Below are 19,004 nucleotides of genomic sequence, written 5' to 3' on the forward strand. Positions count from 1 at the left end.
CCTGGCTTGACTGCGTCCTCAGTCTCTCTGTTAATAGATCCCGTGGCTCCTTTATTTCAAAACAGAGGCGTGGCCTGACCGCTAGGCCCCTGCGGGTGAGCCTGCAGCCACTGTCCTCCCTGCGCTCCTCCGCCTCCTCCCTCCCTTCCACGTTTCCTGCTGCCTCCACTTCCCCATCAAAATCGGTCACGATCACCAAATAACATCCCTGGGCCCAGAGCGAGTGACTATTTCTCATTTCACCTCCGCCTCTGGTAGTGCCGGCCGGCCCGCGGTTGCTGCCGCTTTCCCGCGGCCTCGTCCCCCGGGTCGTACAGCCGCTGCCACTGTCTCACTTGGTCTCCTTCACTGGCTCTCTTCCTCTGCCTGACTTTCAGCTGTCTCCGTGCCGCCCGGGGCCCTGGGCCTGCCTCTCCTCGGCCTCCGTGCCACGTGGGGTGCTGCCTGCTCCTGTTCCCTGCTCCGTCCTCGGGGCCTTGGACAGCTTGTGGCCCGCATCTCATCGTGCGTGTGGAATGGGTGAAGTCAGTGAGGTTGTGTCAGACAGGAGTGAAAATCCATTCTTCGAAGGGAAGTACAGTCAGTTCCCGTTGTGGTCATGTTCTGGAAACACGCTGTGAATACCCAGCGATCACTCCCGGGGCTAGGCTCCCGTGCGGCTCTGGTCACCATGTTGTCATCGGCTAATGAACACACGATCTTGCTTTATGGGAGGTTCTGTTTAAAGGCATCTTACCTTAATACGTATTGTTGATTTGTCAACAGTGAACTCACAACAAACAACACTGTAACTCGTGCTAAACAAAGCTTATCTGACAAACATGATTCTCCGGAAGGCAATCACAGTCTCCTTGCCCTTGGGAGCACCAGCCAGCACTGTGGCTGGGGACCATTTTAAACAGTGACATCACCAACCAAAAGCACAAAATACGAGAACATAGACCATGAGAAGGATGATGGTTCACAGAATGAGCTGAAAACAAGAAGGCAGTGTGTCACCTCGTCCAGCCTCCGCTGGGGGTGTTGGGTCAGTCACGTCCACGTTTTCTGGCCCCTCTGTGCATGTCTAGGATGGCTGTGCAGGGACCACGAGTATTCACTTGGCAGGGGGGTGGTGACGCAGAAACTTGAGCAACCAGGCAAATTTACAAACACAGAATAATAGTTAATAGTAAGTTTTGTGGGGGTTTTTTGTTTGTTTCATCTTAAAGAGAAAGAGTGCACGAGCAAGGGGAGGGGCAGAGGGAGAGGGGGAGAGAGAGAGAATCCCAAGCAGGCTCCATCCAGGCTCAGCGCAGAGCCCGACACGGGGCTCGATCCCACAACCCTGAGATCATGACCTGAGCTGAAATCTAGAGTCGGACGCTTAACTGACTGAGCCTCCCAGGTGCCTCAATATTTACTTGTTTGATAAGAAGCTGGTGTTGCGTATGCCAACTTCTCTTCACTATTTCCCTGTCCTACGATTAATAAAGCTGAGGCTCCAGCTTTTAACTTCATCATGGAAGAAATGGGTACCAGGTCTTGTAACTAGTAAACAACAGAATCGAGACTACAGTCTGATTTTCCTGAGGGGCCTGCCTCTCCCGGTCCCTGGCATCCACCCCCGGTACGTACTGAGGGGGAGCAATCGCCCTGTGCCTAGGTTAGCGTGAATGCGCTTGGACATTACCAAGGAGTTTTGCCCCTTAGAGGTAGCTCTTGTGGGTGGACCACTTCACCACTGAAGCAGATGTCACGGGTAAGATTAGCCCATTTTTTAGATATGACCCAATTCGAGAGATTTTTGTGTTTTGTTTGGTGGTGTTTTGAAAGGTTTGAGAAACACCCCAAAATCTAATCCTAGGCCTATTCTCAATCATCCAACAAATGTAAAACCGGCTGCACTTGTGCCGGGCGGTGCCAGACCTGGGGGTACTGCCCGAGCTGGCGGGGGACACCACCAGATGGCCAGTGGTAACGTGATAACCGCCAAAGGGAGAAGTAGAGAACGCAATTAGATGCGCCCCAGACAGTCCCTCAATCCCGAAGAAGGAGCAGGGTAACTGGTGGGGGGAGCCTGGAGAGGGAGACGTTGGACAGTGATGGAGGGAGCACCCTTGGCCCCCGGGCCGGAACACCTTGCACAGCAAGTGTGGCGCCAGGCGCCCTCCCAGCTCCTCCTGGCCCAGCGGACCGTCTGCTCACCAAGCAGGCTTGTGGTCCTAACGCGGCGTCCCCACCAATTTCCAGAGGGAAGGGGCCGGTCAGAGAACTCAAGTGTTGGGCCCTGAAGGAAGTTCTTGCTGCACACGATCAGCATTCTGGCTTCGGATGGGTCTCGTCTGAGTTTGGTCGGCCAGGTGAGAGTCGGGTCCTGGACGGGATCAGCAGCTTCTCCGAGCTGCGGACGGACCCCTGCTCTGTTTGCATAAAGGTTAGCCCGCTGCTGTGGGGAAGAAGTGATGTTCTGGGTAAAAAAGGGACTGCGAATCGGGCACTTGATTTCACTGCCTGTTCTAAGTCATAAGAGCCTGTAGTTCCCCCCACAGGCATGTACGACGTCACTTTGCACACACATGGCTCTGGCTGCCGCCGGCCGGGTCTGTTAGCGCCTGGTCGTGCTGAGCACGTTGGGCCGTCGCATCCGTATGGAAATGATTGATTCCAAGCGCTTTCCTGGAAATAGTGTGTCTTCATAAAGGGGCCCTTGGAACTTATTCTTTCATTTTTTCTAGTAGTTGGGTTTCTAAACTTAAGTGTGCCTTTGTTACACCATTTAAATCCAGCGTCAGAGCTAATGGAGAGGAGTCCTTTGGGGTAACTTTGTATTTTGTGTTCTGTGTGAATTTTCGCCCAAGGGCATCTTAGTTACAGTGGAAACATCGCTGAGGCTTCAGATAGTCAGGACTTCCGGGTCCCCCGGGCCGCGCCTGTCAGGTTATCTCTGTTCTGTGTGCCCGGCTCAGGTCCAGAGAGGTAGGTCCCGGGTCGCTGCTGGCTTGATGGACGGGTACGAGCTCGAAGCACCCACCGCAGCCGCATCCCGACAGACACAGACAGGCCGCCCCTGGAAATAGTGGGGATTGCTGCTTCTGTGATTTTTCTACGGTTCAGGATTCTCTTTGCTCCTAGATCTGAACCGACCCGGGGATCTACTAAGAACACAAGCGCAGAAATAGAGACTGGGGTCCATGTGGGCGTTAGCGGAGATGGGGTGGGTGTGAGGTAGTATCTGTGGAGGGTCCGTTGCATCTGCTGCTTTCTGTGCAGGACGTGTGTGCTTACTTTTAACATCACCTTGTGGGTGGGGGGTATCCCCACTTGAAGTGGGCGCAGGCAGATAACGGTGTAGAGCGCCAGCTGCGGGCCGGTATCTGCAGGCCCCCTGCCCCCCGACAGTTCCACAGAGGAGCCGTGGTCCCCAGCCTATGTGTGAGGAGATGAGACTTAGAAAGATCGAGTCCTCTAGAGGTCGGTTATTCGGGGCCCATCGCCTGTCAGGCACTGATGGGGAAGTTCCAGGACCACAGCTGCGAGCGGGGACGTGAAGCCTCTGTCCTCATGGGAGCTCACGTTCCGGGGTGTGTCCGGGGTGTGCCCGGGGAGCCGGCTGTGAGCCGCTGTGGGGCGGGAGTGAGCAGGATGGTGTCAGAGAGGAGAGAGAAGGGCCTCCTGGGAGGAGGGGGGCGGACCCGGGGGGTAGTCTGTCCCCGAGCTCATCTTCCCACTCCGCTGTGTTCTGGGACTGTCCCCGCAGTCCCGTCCCATCGCCACACGACCACCGTTGTGAGCCCGCGCTGCTCCACTGGTCGTGCGTGTGCACTTTGACGTGCATCCGCGTGTGTGAGCAGACCGCGCCCGTCGCGACGAATACGTACGTGTGTGTGTTTTGTACTTTCAGCTGATACCGAAGATGTGTGCATCGTAGAAAGATTGTTCTCCAGCAGCCTAGTGGCCATCGTCAGCCTCAAAGCCCCGAGGAAGCTGAAAGTCTGCCACTTCAAGAAAGGCACCGAGATCTGCAACTACAGCTACTCGAACACCATACTGGCCGTGAAACTCAACAGGCAGGTGAGCGACACCGCGCCCAGGCCGCCAGGCGCCCCGTCCCCGCCCCGCCGCTCCCGCGCAGCTTCCAGCCGGCCCTGCCGCCACCTGGTCTCCCCCGGGGCCTGGGAGAGCTGGCGCTCCCGGGCCCCAGCCCCGGGCCCTGGCCCTGCTCGCCCCGGGCCGCCTCCCCGATGCAGCTCCGTCGCCTCGACGGTTCTGCTCCAAGCACACTGTCCCTGCGCACGTTCTTGGGCTCCGCCGGGTTAACTTCTACTCTCGTCAAGACACAAGCCTAGCGCTCCCCGGAACGCGCACTCGGCCGTCGAGTGGCGTCAGGGTTTTCGTCCCTCCTTTCACTTTCATAGATGCTACTTAAAAAATACATCTGTGGGCGTCTTCTTCCTTTTTTCTTCTTTTTTCTCTTTTAAACTTACTGTCTTCCCCACACTCCCAAAAACATCTGGCCCAGAGTGTGCGCTTGGTGGCTGGCACCGGAGCTTATTTCGTGAGACCACCTCACGGCTTTCGCTTCCCTACAAAACGCAGCACCGTCCTGAAGATCCTTCAGCTTTTCCGCGACAACCACGTATTCCTCGCAGGGAAAGCTGTCGATGTTGCCGGGTGCAGAGCGCACGTCGCCGCGCTGGGGTCTGCAGCGTCCGACCGGGTGGAGTGGTCGCACTGGGGGCGCGCTGGTGCGATTCAGACTGGGAGGAGGGGGGCTGTGATCTGCGGAAGTGGGTCGGAGCGGGGGATTGTAAGGCGTGACCTGTTGAACGCTTTTGAACCTAAAACATACAAGTTTACGTGCACGCACCAGCTACTGTGCGAGCCGGGCCGTCTTCCTTGCGTGAATCGTCCCTTGGCGCATCAGCTGCAAGCAGTCATTCTCCTCAGAGCGGGGTGTGAACTGCACCTGCAAAATAATGAGGGCGCAGAGTGAGTTTTCATGCTTTTAAAAACCCCTAGGCTTTTGGGGCACCTGAGTGGCTCGGTCGGTTAAGCCTCCAACTCTTGGTTTCTGCTCAAGTCTTTTTTTTTTTTTTTTTTTTTTTTATTTTTGGGACAGAGAGAGACAGAGCATGAACGGGGGAGGGGCAGAGAGAGAGGGAGTCACAGAATCGGAAACAGGCTCCAGGCTCCGAGCCATCAGCCCAGAGCCCCACGCGGGGCTCGAACTCCCGGACCGCGAGATCGTGACCTGGCTGAAGTCGGACGCTTAACCGACTACGCCACCCAGGCGCCCCGGTTTCTGCTCAAGTCTTGATCTCAAGGGATCGAGCCCGGTGTGGGGCTCTGCACTGACAGGGCGGAGCCTGCTTGGAATTCCCTCTGTGTCTCTATCCCTGCCCTCCGCCCCCACCCCTGCTCCAGATAGATCGATAGATATGGCACCTGGGTGGCTTACTTAGTTAAGCAACTCTTGATTACAACTCAGGTCATTATCTCACGGTTCGTCACTTTGAGCCCCGTGTCGGGCTCTTTGATGGTAGCATGGAACCTGCTTGGGATTCTCTGTGTCTCCCTCTCTCTCTCTCCCTCCCTCTCTCTCTGTCCCTCCCATACGAGTGTGCTCTTTCTCTCTTTCTCTCACTCTTGCTCCTCATCTCTCAAACGTTAAAAAAAAAAAAAAAAAACAAAAAAAACAGAACCCTAGGCTTTTATTCTTGTTTTGCCATGCTTTATTCGTTTATTCATGCTTTATTTCTGTTTTGGTTTTTTTTTGTTTTTTTTTAAGAGAACATGTGCACACACACGAGCCAGGGAAAGGGGCAAAAGGGGGTTGGGGAGAGAATCTCACGCATGCTCCATGCTCGGCACAGAGCCTGACACGGGGCTTGATCCACGACCTGTTCCGAAATCAGGTGTTGGCCGCTCAACTGACTGAGCCATCCAGGCACCCCCCAGCATGGGTTTTTGAAAGCAGCTGACCTTTACCAGACCTGTCCAAGGCACCTGCTCTGCTTTTCATGAGGGGAGGAGTGAGCCAAACAAAAACAAACCAAAAACACAAAATGAACTCTTCTTAGCTGTAGTTCACCAGTGACTGTAATAGTGAATTAAATGTCACGGTTAGAGGTCCTGGTACAGTCGGCAGAAATGGTCACGGGAGCAGGCACTGCTGGCTTTGGACGTCACACGAGTGGTAAATGAGGAACAAAGCCGCCCGGTCACGGCCAACGTCCTCTGTGCCGCGAGCATCCAGTCCGCCTGGTGTTCCGGAAGGAACAGGGAGCCTCCGTATCCAGGAGGCGGTTAAGACTGGGGAGCAAGCACTGTGTTGTGTCTTTATTTTTGATTTTCTGTTGCGTCCCTTCCCTAGCGGCTGATAGTGTGCCTGGAGGAATCTCTCTACATACACAACATCCGGGACATGAAGGTACTGCACACAATCAGGGAGACCCCTCCGAACCCTGCAGGTAAACGAGTTGCGGGAAGAAAGTGTCATTGCCTGATTCTGCCTCTCACTTATTTTGATTTTATTTTAGAGAGAGTGTGTGTGCACGTGGGGGTGGGGGGGCGGGTGGTGGGCAGAGGGAAAGAGGGAGAGACTCCTAAGCCGGCTCCGCGCTCAGTGCCGAGTCCCATGCGGGACTTGGTCCCACAACCCTGGGATCACGACCTGAGCTGAAATCAAGAGTCGGACGCCCAACCGGCTGAGCCACCCAAGTGCCCTCGGTTCTGCCTTTTAAAGATTAGCGGTTTTGTCCATATAGCTTCTACCCGGATAGACCGCTTTGGAAAGTAGTGATCTTAAACCAAGCTGCTTTCCCTCTGCTGCCGGGCTTGTGACCACGTAAACCATTGGTTTCGTCGGCTTCCAGTTCTGAGGTTACTGATCGGTTTCAAGCAAAGGCCTGCAGTCTGTTTTTATAATCTTGTCACTGAAGGAGGTGGTTGGGGCTATGGCGCTAGAAGCAAGCCCGCTCGGCAGCCGCCAGGGCTGGCTCAGGGTCCCCTTTGCTGTCTGCGTTCTTTGTTACGTAAATGCCAGCTTCTGTCTAACAGCGGAACAGAAAACCCTCTCGTCCTAACTCTCCTGGGCCTCCGTGTGTTTCCACAGGCTTGTGTGCGTTGTCGATAAACAACGACAACTGTTACTTGGCGTACCCGGGCAGTGCGACCATCGGAGAGGTGCAGGTCTTCGACACCATCAACTTGGTGAGGCTCCTTTTGTGCCGGGGTCACTCGCTCGAACGTCCTCGTCCCCGAACCGGGTGCCGGGGAGCCTTCAGCCTCCTCGTTTCTGTGGCTCGGCCCTGCGGTTTCACTGCCGCCTTCCTGGGGGCACAGCAGGTCCGGGTGACCTCTCCCTGCAGATGGATCCCCGTGGTCTCGCCCGCAGTGCTGAGCTCGGGCAGACTGGCCGCTGGAAGGGCCGGAGGGAACTGTAGCCACTTCGTGGACGGCCTGCTTGGAGCAACCTTGCCTCGGGCCCCACCCCCAGTAAATCAGGTGGACATGGCCTTGGTGTCAGCTGGCGTGGTGTCGGAGGCCCAGCCAGTCAGCGCTTCAGCCTCGTGACGGGGGGTGGCGGGGAGTGTGGTCTCGCCGCACGGCGGCCACGGCACGTCGGTCTTGCCTTCCAGAGAGCTGCGAACATGATCCCGGCTCACGACAGCCCTTTGGCAGCGCTGGCATTTGACGCCAGTGGAACCAAGCTGGCCACCGCCTCGGAGAAGGTACGTCTGCCGCGTGGCCCTACGGGAACCCGGTCTGGGGGCTTTGGCACACTTTCTCGGTTCCGCTCACACAGTCAAGCGACCAGATGGGTTTCTGGGTCGACCGGCTCCCAGACCAGCACGGACAGCGGCCCCCGCGGCGGCTGTGGGACGAGCTGCCCGGACTGCGGTGGGAGCGTGTGGGCGACACGCCCCACGTCCTCCTCTGAGACGGTGCTGGCGGGCGCGGTGCCAGGGAACTCGAATGGCAGTGAGGAGTGGACGATGTTCCGCCCAGGGCGGGTCTGAACACATTTCGGTGCACGCTCTTTCCTTTCCTTCTGTGTCTGCTCACTTAAGACAGTGACCATGCCGAATGTATCACCTACATCCTTTTTCGCCCTGTGTGTGTCGTATTTCGCAGAGTTAAAAACCCTTCTAACGGCCGTACGGCACTTGGTTGTGCTTTACCGAGACGTCACCCTGTGGGGACGTTTATGTTCTTCCTACTGTTTAGATTGGAATGATCACATTTGGAATATAGATAATAGTGTGTCTTACATACAGATCTTTTTTGTGCCTCTCGGTTCACTTAAGAGATTCCAATGAGCAGACTTTCTGGGTTCAAAGGATGTGGTTGTTGTAAGGTTCTCCCCACACAGCACAGGGCGACTCCTGCTTGGGCCTCCCCCCTCCCCCCCCTTCTTGACACCGGAGGGGCGTCACTGTCTTCCCAGCTTGGCTGCTATGTCTTGTTCCTTTGCGGCTCCTCTGGTCTCCTTAATCTCGTTCTCCTCTGTTCCGGCTTCTTCTGTGCAGTTCCCTGCTGCCTAGCTGTGCTTTGATGCTTGCTCACCGACAACCTAGGTAGCCTGCCTCCTGTCTCCTCTCCCCTTGAGCCAGCCAACCATGTAAGATTTGAGAAAAGTCCGCTTGAACTCTGCCGCAAGGGTCCCCCAGTTTCAGTAACAACAGCGCTGCCATCTGTGGCTCCCTTAGTCACTGAGGACACAGGTCTTTTATGTTCATGACTCCATCCCATCCCCCAGCAAGGTACACATATTCTCATTTCATATCGAGGGTTCAGAGAGATTAATCATTTGCTCGGGGTCACCAAGCTGGGTGGCAGCAGAGGTTCGGACTCCAAGCCTGGCTTTGCTTTTAAACACCACTGGACGATTGCGTCGTCACCTTGTTCGCTTCTAGGGCAGTGGCGGTGAGCTTCTGTCACCCCTTGGATAATAAAGTCTCGTCTCCGTAGTTCTCATCGGGTCAGAGAAGCACCCTAAAGCATTTTGTGGAGCCTCAAGGCCGGTAAAAACAGAACTGGAGCTTTCTGGACAATGAAGAGCAATCTTCTGATTTGCTTTTAGCCCGAATACTCTTGGTGCGTGGGGTTAGCCCTTGGCGGCATCCCGTCCCGCGGGGCGCTGGGCCGTGTCCAGCTATATGCTTGATCCTGCATTCAGTGGGCACAGCGAGGCTCCTTACCAGCTCACCGTTAATTAGTATTGTGCAATAGGTATGCCATTAAAATAAATTTCTACATCCGAAAATTTAGACTACAGAGGACAAAACCTTTGCTGTGGTTGTTGTTGTAGATGAGTGTGCTATTTTATCCTTTTCAAGTCTCAAGAATGGCAAACTCGTTTGGTATCTTTTTATCCAGAGAGAATCACTATATTTAAAGAACGTTTTCCAGAAGGAAACGATTCCTGGTGTTCTGTAATGAGGTTGCTTATAGCTTATTTATTTATTTATTTTTACTATTTATAAACACGTCAGATATCATAGAATGGTTTTCACACTAAAGAGTTTGAACCTTCCAAAACGCATTTGGTGTCAGGTGACCCTCTGAGTAATTCTTCCTGCCCTCGCACATTTGAGATACTACCTGTTTTGAGGTTTTCCTAGGAGTCTCTTCCCTGTGTGTTTTATGACCGTAGCTTGTTAGTATTCTTTTAACATCTGGATGTCAAAAGCACTACTCGTGCTCACTCTCTTGGATGTTCTGTCTTACTCTCTCAGATGTTCAAGTCCTGTCCTTCCAGGCACACGTCCCCGTTCTCCAGGGCAGCGGCGGGAAACTGGCATCTTGAGAATGGCTCATCCCCACACGGGGAAGTAGGGCCGCTCACTGCTCGTTCATACGCTCCTTTGTCTGAGTCATATGGGTTTTCTTAGTGTTGGTCCTACCATGTATAAGTTGGGACTTACTTGTTTTTAGGCCATTAAGTAGCATTTCCAGCCAGTGGTTCCCTTGATCAGTAACTCAACCTGAAGCAGCAAGAGAGGCTGTCCGGCTGGGGGGCGGTCCTTGAACCTCTCAGACCACCGAGTGAGGTGATGCTTCCTAATGTGCAGCAGGGTCGGCCCGTAAGAGTTTAAACTTCACGTCACGTAGAAGGACCAGAACTGTTGCACACTTGACTCCAAGGGTATCGGGGTTTAGAGCAAGCAGGGAGTTACAGCGGCCGCATTTGAAGAGAAGCGTAAACGTTGAGTACGCAGTAGAAGCGGGAAATGTTCCCGTGGGCAGAGTGGGGTGCTGCTGGCTTGCGGGGGGCGTGTGGAAGCTGCTGGTGAGTGGCGCCCCTTGTGTCTCCTTCACAGTCTGATGTGAAGGAGACAGAAGGCTGGGCTTACTCGGTTAAAATCCCTTTTTCTTTCCTTTTTCACCTGTCACAGGGGACCGTGATTAGGGTGTTTTCCATTCCAGAGGGACAGAAACTCTTTGAGTTCCGGAGAGGAGTTAAGAGGTAAGATACAGAAGTCCCAGAACTGGTTTTGGAGTTGACATTTGGATTTTGGGTGTGTGTTCTCTGGATCGAGTGGAAACTTAAAGCAGCCCTGAGAGCCCCATTTCAATGCACAAGTGTTTCTCAACCCAGCCAGACGGTCAGAGGGGACTTGGGAGTCGTCCTGACGGGTAAAGGAGCACGTTTATAACGCCAGCTGGCTTTCTTCTGTCTGCCACCCCCCCAGAACGGAGGGCAATGGCCAGGCAGCCCAAGAATGAGGAGGAAGCGGCCTGACTGGACCCCTTGGAGCCATGTGGCTTCCTCGGCCTGCTCTGAGGTGGCAGGCCCGTGAGTTCCCGACCTGCTCATCACGCTCCTGTCCTGCTCCTCTACTCAGAAAACCCCTCAGCGTTTGGTGCTCCCTCCACTAATCTCCCTGTCCGTCTGCACACCTTGCCGGGTCTGTACTTGGCACCCCCTGGGTCCTCTTCCACAGGACTGGCTCTAGGGCTCTGGTCCCTGTCCTGAAGGGGCCACCGATAGTGCCCACTCCAGGGCGGGAACTGGGCCGGGAGGTTTTCCAGAACCTGCAGCTGTTGGCCACCCCCACTTCTGGGAACCTTGCGTTGGGCATCAGCGCTCCCTCTCATCCCTGGGGTCCTTCCCAGAGACGGCACACCTGTGCTTTAGGGTCCCATCTCCAAAGCCAGATGCCTCAGTCCCTCCCCATTACTGCTTCCTAGGTTTCTTGCCTTTTTTCTCTTGGTTTTCCTTACATTCACCTTTCTCGATTTTTCTACTGCTACTGCTTCTCCATTTCCTCTCCCTGTGTCTCACTTCTGCCCTGGAGCCTCTCCTCCTGTGCTGTGCGGCTCCACAGGTTCCCACAGGCTCCTAAACCGGGTTGTCTGTGTGCTGGTGGGTCCACCTGTGTGTGTGGCCCAGGCTGCTCTCCTGACACGCACCTGTATTTCTCCTGCCTGCTGGATGCTGGGACCCCCGGTGACCCACCAGAAGGTGCCCCCCATCTGCCCTTCATCGTTCACGTGCCTGATCTTGGTGAACACCGCCATCATCGACCTGGTGCCTGGGTCAGAGGGGCTCCACACTGGCTCCTTTCTCCCATTCAGTCAGGTGGCAGGGGTGTCGGCACCCTGGTTCAGTCCCACCAACCCCCTGTCCCCTCCGCCTCTGCCCTCCCACTTCGAATCACTGCCGTCTGACCTCTTGTGTGCCTCGGTCTCTGTCGTCGGCCCCTTCGGTCCATTCTTCAGACTGTGGCCCAGGTTGCTCTTTGAGGGTGTCAGTGTCAGTAAAGCACACGCCCGTTGGGGGAGTTCCAGGCGTGCCTCCTGCCGGCAGGGCCGACCCCCCAGCCGTGGTGCGTGAGGCCTGCCGTTCCTGCTTTTCCAGCTCGGCTGCCCTGGCCCCGTGACTCCCAGCTCCGGCCACACTGAACGCCCGCTCCTCAGAGGGAACTCTCTGCACCGGGTCTCGCCTGTGCGGTCTCCTGTGCTGGGTGTCAGTCTGTGACCCGGCCGACTGCTGACCCTCGCGTGGCAACAACCCTTCCCTCCACGGGTCTCTAGCGCCGCCCACTCGTACTTTCCGGCTCTCCTTTCTTGCGGCAGATTACTGTCCGCGAACTCGGCTCACCGAAGCTCCGTGAAAGCAAGAGCCCTTCCCAATTTCCCCGCTTCATCCCCAGAGCTTGGCCCAACACCGGCACTTCACAGGCACCCGTTAAACACGTACTGACCTGACGGGGCACACGCATCTTGTACTTCTCAGTATCAGGAGCAAGTGCAGGTTCATTTGAGGCTTTGGGATTTTTACAGCGGTTTTTAAGATAAACTGGAGAGTCTGAGCGTGTTGAAAGTTCTGCTTTCCTCTTAGATACCACCAAGGTTGCCAGTCTGCCTTGCACGTTAAGAATTGCGAGGATTTGAATTATTGGACTTTGTTTTATTAACCTGAGTGCTGTAAATCCTGCCTGATTCAGCTAAAACTGGTTTAGTGAAGCCCTGAATCCCTTTGTTATTTGGAATTTCAAAGAAAACTAGCCAGCAGTATGGTAAAGAATTGCTCTTAATTTATTATCTTTAAAACATTTTCTTTTCTTCAGAAAAGTTTTTGAAAAAGCGTCTGGAGAGGAATAAGAAAGATGTCCGTAGACTCAAGTATGCCAATTCCGAGAACTTTTCTCCTCTGACTTTAAAGTCCCTGGAGAAAGGTTGCTAATCGCCCCTTGGAGGTTTGCGGGCGACCGCGTCACTCAGGCCTCTTTTGCTCACCCGCAGGTGTGTGAGCATCTGCTCCTTGGCCTTCAGCATGGACAGCCTGTTCCTGTCCGCGTCCAGCAACACTGAGACTGTGCACATCTTCAAACTTGAGACTGTGAAAGAAAAGTGAGTTGAGTTGCAGAGGCACGTTTGTTTAAAAAAAAAAAAAAAAATACAAAGCCCTTTTTCCACTGACTGGGTGGAAATTCCAGCACGGATGTTGTCCTGCCTTGAGACATTTTTGCCAGTAAACACCCCGGAGCTGCCTCTCGTGTAAGTGTCACCAGATGTGGGCTCAGTGGTGAAATGACTTCCCTGAAAGATGAGGCAGTGAGGCAGGACAGGAGGTTGGGGGACGGGGGTGGTGTGAAGAGGGACGTCCTGGGGTCTGTGCACACGTCCCCTCGTACCACTGCCTTTACCCACACAAGACGTGGGAGTGCGCGCTGGCTCCAGCCTGCCCACAGGTGGTTTCTGCATTTAAAGCAATTGATTTAAATTCCGCGTTACTCTGACGGGTGTGCGCAGCGAAGGAGAGGTTCTTTTCTTAACTTTTAAAAAGACACCCGCAAGGTTGAGTGTTGTTAGTTCACGTGCTGTCTTACTCAAAGGAATATTTACGATAAGTTAACAAATACATCCAGGTGAACAACAACAAAATCGGGCCCTGGGGAAATAATTGAGATGTGTGCTCATGAGGTTTCAGTAGACTTACTGTTGAAAAGTTCTGGGGCGGAGGGCGGGTCGTGAATCTGGCCCCGTGCATTTTCACTTCTGCAAAGTGGGGAGCCTGCCCGTCTGCCACCGTCTCATGTGGCCCCCTGGGAGGAGCAAAGCTCTTCTAGGTTCTGAAACTTGACAGGCCTCCTCTGACCCTTTTCAGGAGATGCGCCCACAGCGTCCCCAGTCTCTTGAGACTTCGTCGTTCTCTACGCCCCTTTTTACCGAGGTGTGGGGAACCCTTCTTCCGGTTTCAGGGCTGATACTTGCTTCTGTGAGTGGGACCTGGTCATTGTCCTGGCGGAGAGTCCGCCTTTGTGTATCTGATAATGGTTCTTCCTTCTAGACCTCAGGAGGAGCCCACCACCTGGACCGGGTACTTCGGGAAAGTGCTCATGGCGTCCACCAGCTACTTGCCCTCCCAAGTAACAGAAATGTTCAACCAGGGCAGAGCCTTTGCCACAGTCCGCCTGCCTTTCTGTGGCCACAAGAACATCTGCTCGCTGGCCACGTGAGTAGGGACAGGGGTCACCTCTCGCTCTCCTGCCAGGGTACATCCAGTCAGGAGCCTGGTCTCGGATCACTGCAGACGGTGGAGGTGTGGCCCCGTTAAGTTGCTCCCGGCCCGGGAACAGCCCGGAACTTAGGCCTTTGCAAAGCTTGGTCAAGAGCTAGGTGGAAGTGGAGGGAACCCCCAAGTGCCTCTTCACCGTTACTGGACTGAAATGCTTCCCCTGCGTTGTTCTGATCCAAAAATTCTTCCTCTTTCTGTTTCTTTGGGAATATTGGTCGTGTTACTAAAGAAACCGCCTAAATCTGAACTATGGGAGGCCGCCAATAGTTAACCTCTTGGGACCTACAGAACCTGCAGTGTGACCTAGTCCAGGGCTGTCTGTGTCGCTCTGGAGTGGGGCTTCAGAATGCACAAGGCGCCTGGTGAGCTTCGTCGGATTGTCCAGAGTGTAGCCACGCAGGGAGATACTGTCTTGAAAATTCCGCGATAGCACGTCTTCGTGGTTCCGTGCGCGGAACAAACATTACTTGACCTCCTCTTTGTCCAACTAACGTAGTTGAAATATCTACGCTTAGCATTCAGAGAAGCCACGGAAGTGGTTTTGTTCCCGGCTCTTCTGTGGGCTTGGGTGTCGATTCGCACGAAGTGCACCCGCAGCCCCCGTGCTGTGGCCTCAGGCGGCGGGCGGGCAGCATCTCTCTTCTCACCAGTGGAGCACACGAAACTAACTCTGCTCCTTTGGGGCGGGGGGCGAGAGGCCTTCCTGGCTGTGCCACAGGCGAGGCTCCTGGTTTACCAAGAATGTTGTATGAAAGCGGAGGTCCTAGAATCGGGCTCCTTCTGATTCTTCCTAGAATTCAGAAGATTCCCCGGCTACTGGTGGGAGCTTCCGACGGGTACTTGTACATGTACAACCTGGACCCCCAGGAGGGAGGCGAGTGCACCCTGATGAAGCAGCACAAGTAAGTGGGCCTCAGCCGGCCAGCACCGCCAGCGCGGGTACTGTGATGTCAGGCACCCCCCCCACCGCCGTGCGTTTGCCCGGTTCCCCAAAGCCAGTGACACAGACGGGCATGTGCCCGCGGGGCTGGCCTGTGCCGCTGAGGAGACTCCCTTGCGCAGACAGAACTGGGTGAGGGCGCGGGCCCCGGCTCTCGGCGCTGCTCTGCTGGTGGCCCAGTGCGGTGACTGTGTAGAGATCGGACAGGCGGCCGGCGCTGTGCTCGTCCGTCCCCGGGCCGGGCCGGGCCGACTGAGGCGGGAACTTAGCCTTTTCCAGGAAAGGGATGACGCTCTTGGTGTCGTCCACGGTACACTGAGCGTTCTTGGAGCGCCTGCTGCCTCAACGTGGGACACAGGTGTTCTCTTCGAAAAGAAGAAATTCATATTTGTTCATTGGGAAGAGTGCAGTTTGCTGTTGCTTTTGCTTTTTCTGAATTACGCAGGAATTCCCCTAACAATGATACTATAATACTGTAACGTTATAACTGGGGTCTTTTTTTTTTTTTATAGCAGATTCTACTTATGATCCTCAGTCTTAAAAATGGGAGATTATCTCAGTGGGTGTAACTTTCACCAGATTTCCCAGGTAGAAATCTTGGTGAGAAATCCGAGTGAACACAGGGAATGAGCTTCTAGTCAGCACAGTGGAGGGAGCGCACACGTGTGTCCATTTTGGGTGAGCCTGTTGGGTTTTCTGGGCACTTCTGGCCCCACAGGCCCACGAGGCTGAGTTGTGAGGATTCCTGACGGCCTCGCCGTCTGTTTTCCTCCCTCCCTCCAGGTTGGACGGCAGCATGGAGACCACCAATGAAATCTTGGACTCGGCCTCTCACGACTGCCCCCTAGTGACGCAGACCTACGGCACAGCTGTCGCCACAGGTACTCACGTGCCTTCGTCTCCGACCAGACTTGGTAAGGGCTGTGCCACAGGCACGTAGGTAGATGTGTGCGGCCCGTGCTGCTGCCTTCCCCCCCCCCCCCCGCCCTTTCCCCTGGGCCGGGACAGGCGGTGCCCTGAGGCAAGCTGTTGGCAAGGGGGGGGTGGTTCGAGGCTGAACTACTTGTATTCGTTTTCGAAGGAGTAGTCATGATGGCTCAGGCTGCTTTGGGTGCGTGTGAATTGTTCCTGGCTTGCTGCTAAAATATTACCCTCAATTTTGACGTTGCCAAGGGGGCGCCCTTGGTCCTGTGTGATCGCTCACCGGGCGAGCGTGCGGCACCCCCTTGGCACTGGGAGGCACTGGGGCCCTGGGAGGATGGTATTGTCGGCCTGCCTTCGGGGCCCCTCCTGCTGCGGGACAGACACAGGGGAGGCCATGCAGGCGTCCACCCCACCCCCCACCCCCAAAACCACCTTGACCTCAGGGGGGCGATCCTGTCATTTTGCTCCCACGGGAGACTGTAGGTGTCACCATTGCTCTCTGCGGTGAAGCGGCCCTTTCTGTTGGGTAAGGCCCTGGGTGTCTGGTGACGAGCACCCCGCATCACCAGTTCGAGAACTGTTCCCACTCTGTCTGTGGAGGAAAATTTGCGGCCTGGCTGTCGGGAAGCCCCGTTTACTGTGTAGCCATCTCGTTTGACGTTTATGAATTTTGGAAAATACCTGATTCACCTGGGGCTGCCCAAGGCCGCGAAAGGCTGGTAGTCAGAGAGGGAGGACAGTTCAGACTTAGTGTGCGCCGCGGCCTGTAAACACGCCGACGGCCGTGTCCCCGCGCGGCCTCCGTGGCCGCCGGCTGCCGCCGTCCTGCCTCGCAGCCCCTGAGCGTGGCCGCGCTGTCTCTTTGCAGCCTACGCCGACGAGCTGGGAGCCGCGGGCGGCGCATGTCTGGAGGAGGAGGCCAGCGCTCTGCGGCTGGAGGAAGACAGCGAGCACCCCCCTATGATTCTTCGGACGGACTGAACTTGACCTGTGAACTCTGACCCCTGAAGCAGAGGACACTGGCTTGACAGAGGACTTTGTGTTATGCTGCTATGAACTTTGACCTGAGTTGGGGAGAGGACGGCAGAGACTTCAAAAGAAAAAAAAAAAAGATTGTAGCCGTAGTGTCATTCCATACTGTCGAGAAATACATTGTTTTCACTTCAGTGGCTTTTAATCCCGCTTAGGAATCTTAGCTTTTCGTTTGTTTTCTCTTTTTGCCAAAATTAACTGTTCAGTGAAGCCCTTGAAACCTCCTTGCTTTGCATGCATTAATGTGCCAAGCCAGCAGAGGAGAGGAGAGCTAGAAGCCACTTTACGACACCCGCAGTTGTCTGGTTTTTAAAATCTGTATATAGTGAGGAGCGTCTTCGGGGGACGGCAGCATCGCGCAGTGGTTGTGGGTGTCCAGGCGGACCTGCTCGGCGGGTCCAAGAGCCCTCTGTGGGCTCGCCAGGCTGGGGCGTCAGCCGTGGGGAGGAGTGCTCACTCCCCGGAGCCCCTCCCGGGCCCTTTTCCCCGTTTTATTTTGTTAATTAAATTCTTTCCAGATTGGATTACTCTGGGAATTCTTGCTTGTTGGACTTTTATTTTGTTTCTGGCCTTATTTTCCACGTGGGTATTGGAGGAGAGCGATTCTTTCTGGCATTAAAAACCTTGTATTCGGACAGCGCGTGAACTTGAAAGAGCACCCGGAAAGGCCAGCGCCGAGGAAAGTGGTCTGGTTTGTGTGATTAAATTATCTGGTCTTTAATTTTCCTGTTGAATAACTGTGTGGGGGGTTTGTTTGTTTTTAGGGAATTTAGTAGCGGCTCCCTGGACCCACAGAGCACAGAATTACAGCGTGGTGGCTACCCGAGTTGTCCTCTGACCTTGAGCCCCGCTGACTGTCAGGGGCTCTCCTCACCTGCGTCAGAAGTGGTAGAGAGAGCTAGAAACGGGGAGGTTGGCTCTGAGCGCCTGCCTTCCAGTGTGATACGTGCCTTTTCCATTTAGTCTTAGGAATTGTCCGGCAGAGTGACGCGGGGCTGTGGTCACAGGTCCCAGTGTTTGCCCAGCTTCCCTTTTCGTTTTCACAGCCTGAAACAACCGCAGATACCTCAAACTCTGCATTCCAAACCAAGACACCTAGCAGGTAAAGCTTTGAGGCCGTTCAAACGGAGTTAGCGGCATAAAGGATCGTGGTGGATTCTGTGGAATGGTGACAGTTAAGGATAGAAGTGAAAAAGCAAAAATGTGTCTGCCCTCCCTTTTCCCTTTGTCGGGCATTTGAACCGAGGCGGGAGAGGAGCAGAGGCATCTGCTCCGGGTTGTATTTGTCAGGTCTCGGCAGTCGTGCGGCCTGGAGAAGGGGGAGAGGCACCTGCTCCAAGTGCCTGCGGCTGTGTGCCCGGCGGTTCAGGTAGAAAGCCTAGGTGCAGGGGGCACCCAGAGTAAGCTCTGACTGTGGCAGAAATCTCCAGAAACGCCGGTTGTGGCAACGAGTGGACGTGCCGTATTAGTCAAAGGTGAGGGCAGAATATACTCTACTTTCCTCTGGAGGCTGGAGGCGGGCACGCCTGCCAGCGTGACCCGCAGTCACGGGGGTGATAGGGTGTGCGTCTGCTGAGGCCCCGCGCAGGACACGGCCTGCCCGAGTCAGACCCGGAAGGCCCACTCGCTGTTCCCTCCGGAGCAAGGCGTTGCACTCCATGTCTTTGGTGGTGCCTTTGGCCAGGGTGAGTGTTCACGGGAAAACTAGTGTCAGAGGCTGCGTAGCGGACGTGGGGCCCTCAGCTAGGGTCTCCTGACTACCAAAGAGAGAAACTGCCTTTCCTGTTGTGTGTTCAGTATTGCCGAGCTGGGTACCTTTGCGTCGGCCTGCACGCTTGTGGCGACGTGAGGAGTCACGTCTGCTCTGTGGTTCCTCCTGGCCGGGAGTGCGTGGCTTTGTCTGTCTTTGGGATTGGTGGCCCTGTCAGCCGCCATCTCCTCGATGGGGGGACGGACGCTTAGAAAAGGTGGCCTGAGTCGCTGTGACTGTCACTGCCTGCCCTGTCCCAAGGGGCAACGACAGGGCTGGCCAGGTGCTTCTTTGTGCCTGGGCATCAGCAGGCCGGAGGCGCATGCGGGGGGCGCTGGAGAGGACAA

General features: G+C 55.2%; 1 protein-coding gene across 3 annotated transcripts in view; it reads left to right on the plus strand.

Moving 5' to 3' along the window:
* WIPI2 (WD repeat domain, phosphoinositide interacting 2) overlaps positions 1 to 17,443 on the plus strand; it is a 39,464-nt gene extending 22,021 nt beyond the window's left edge. For 2 of the 3 annotated variants that reach the window (XM_023247105.2, XM_023247107.2), the window contains 10 exons: positions 3,884 to 4,053; positions 6,356 to 6,452; positions 7,097 to 7,194; positions 7,623 to 7,715; positions 10,383 to 10,453; positions 12,736 to 12,843; positions 13,784 to 13,948; positions 14,806 to 14,913; positions 15,735 to 15,865; positions 16,744 to 17,443. In XM_023247105.2, coding sequence (XP_023102873.1) covers positions 3,884 to 4,053; positions 6,356 to 6,452; positions 7,097 to 7,194; positions 7,623 to 7,715; positions 10,383 to 10,453; positions 12,736 to 12,843; positions 13,784 to 13,948; positions 14,806 to 14,913; positions 15,735 to 15,865; positions 16,744 to 16,856 — 1,154 coding nt within the window. In that variant the 3' untranslated portion in view covers positions 16,857 to 17,443. The remainder of the gene's footprint in view (positions 1 to 3,883; positions 4,054 to 6,355; positions 6,453 to 7,096; positions 7,195 to 7,622; positions 7,716 to 10,382; positions 10,454 to 12,735; positions 12,844 to 13,783; positions 13,949 to 14,805; positions 14,914 to 15,734; positions 15,866 to 16,743) is intronic. The other variant, XM_023247106.2, reaches the window with a different exon arrangement.
* Positions 17,444 to 19,004: the final 1,561 nt, after the last annotated feature.

This window comes from Felis catus, chromosome E3 (assembly GCF_018350175.1).
Source record: "Felis catus isolate Fca126 chromosome E3, F.catus_Fca126_mat1.0, whole genome shotgun sequence".
Taxonomy (NCBI): domain Eukaryota; kingdom Metazoa; phylum Chordata; class Mammalia; order Carnivora; family Felidae; genus Felis; species Felis catus.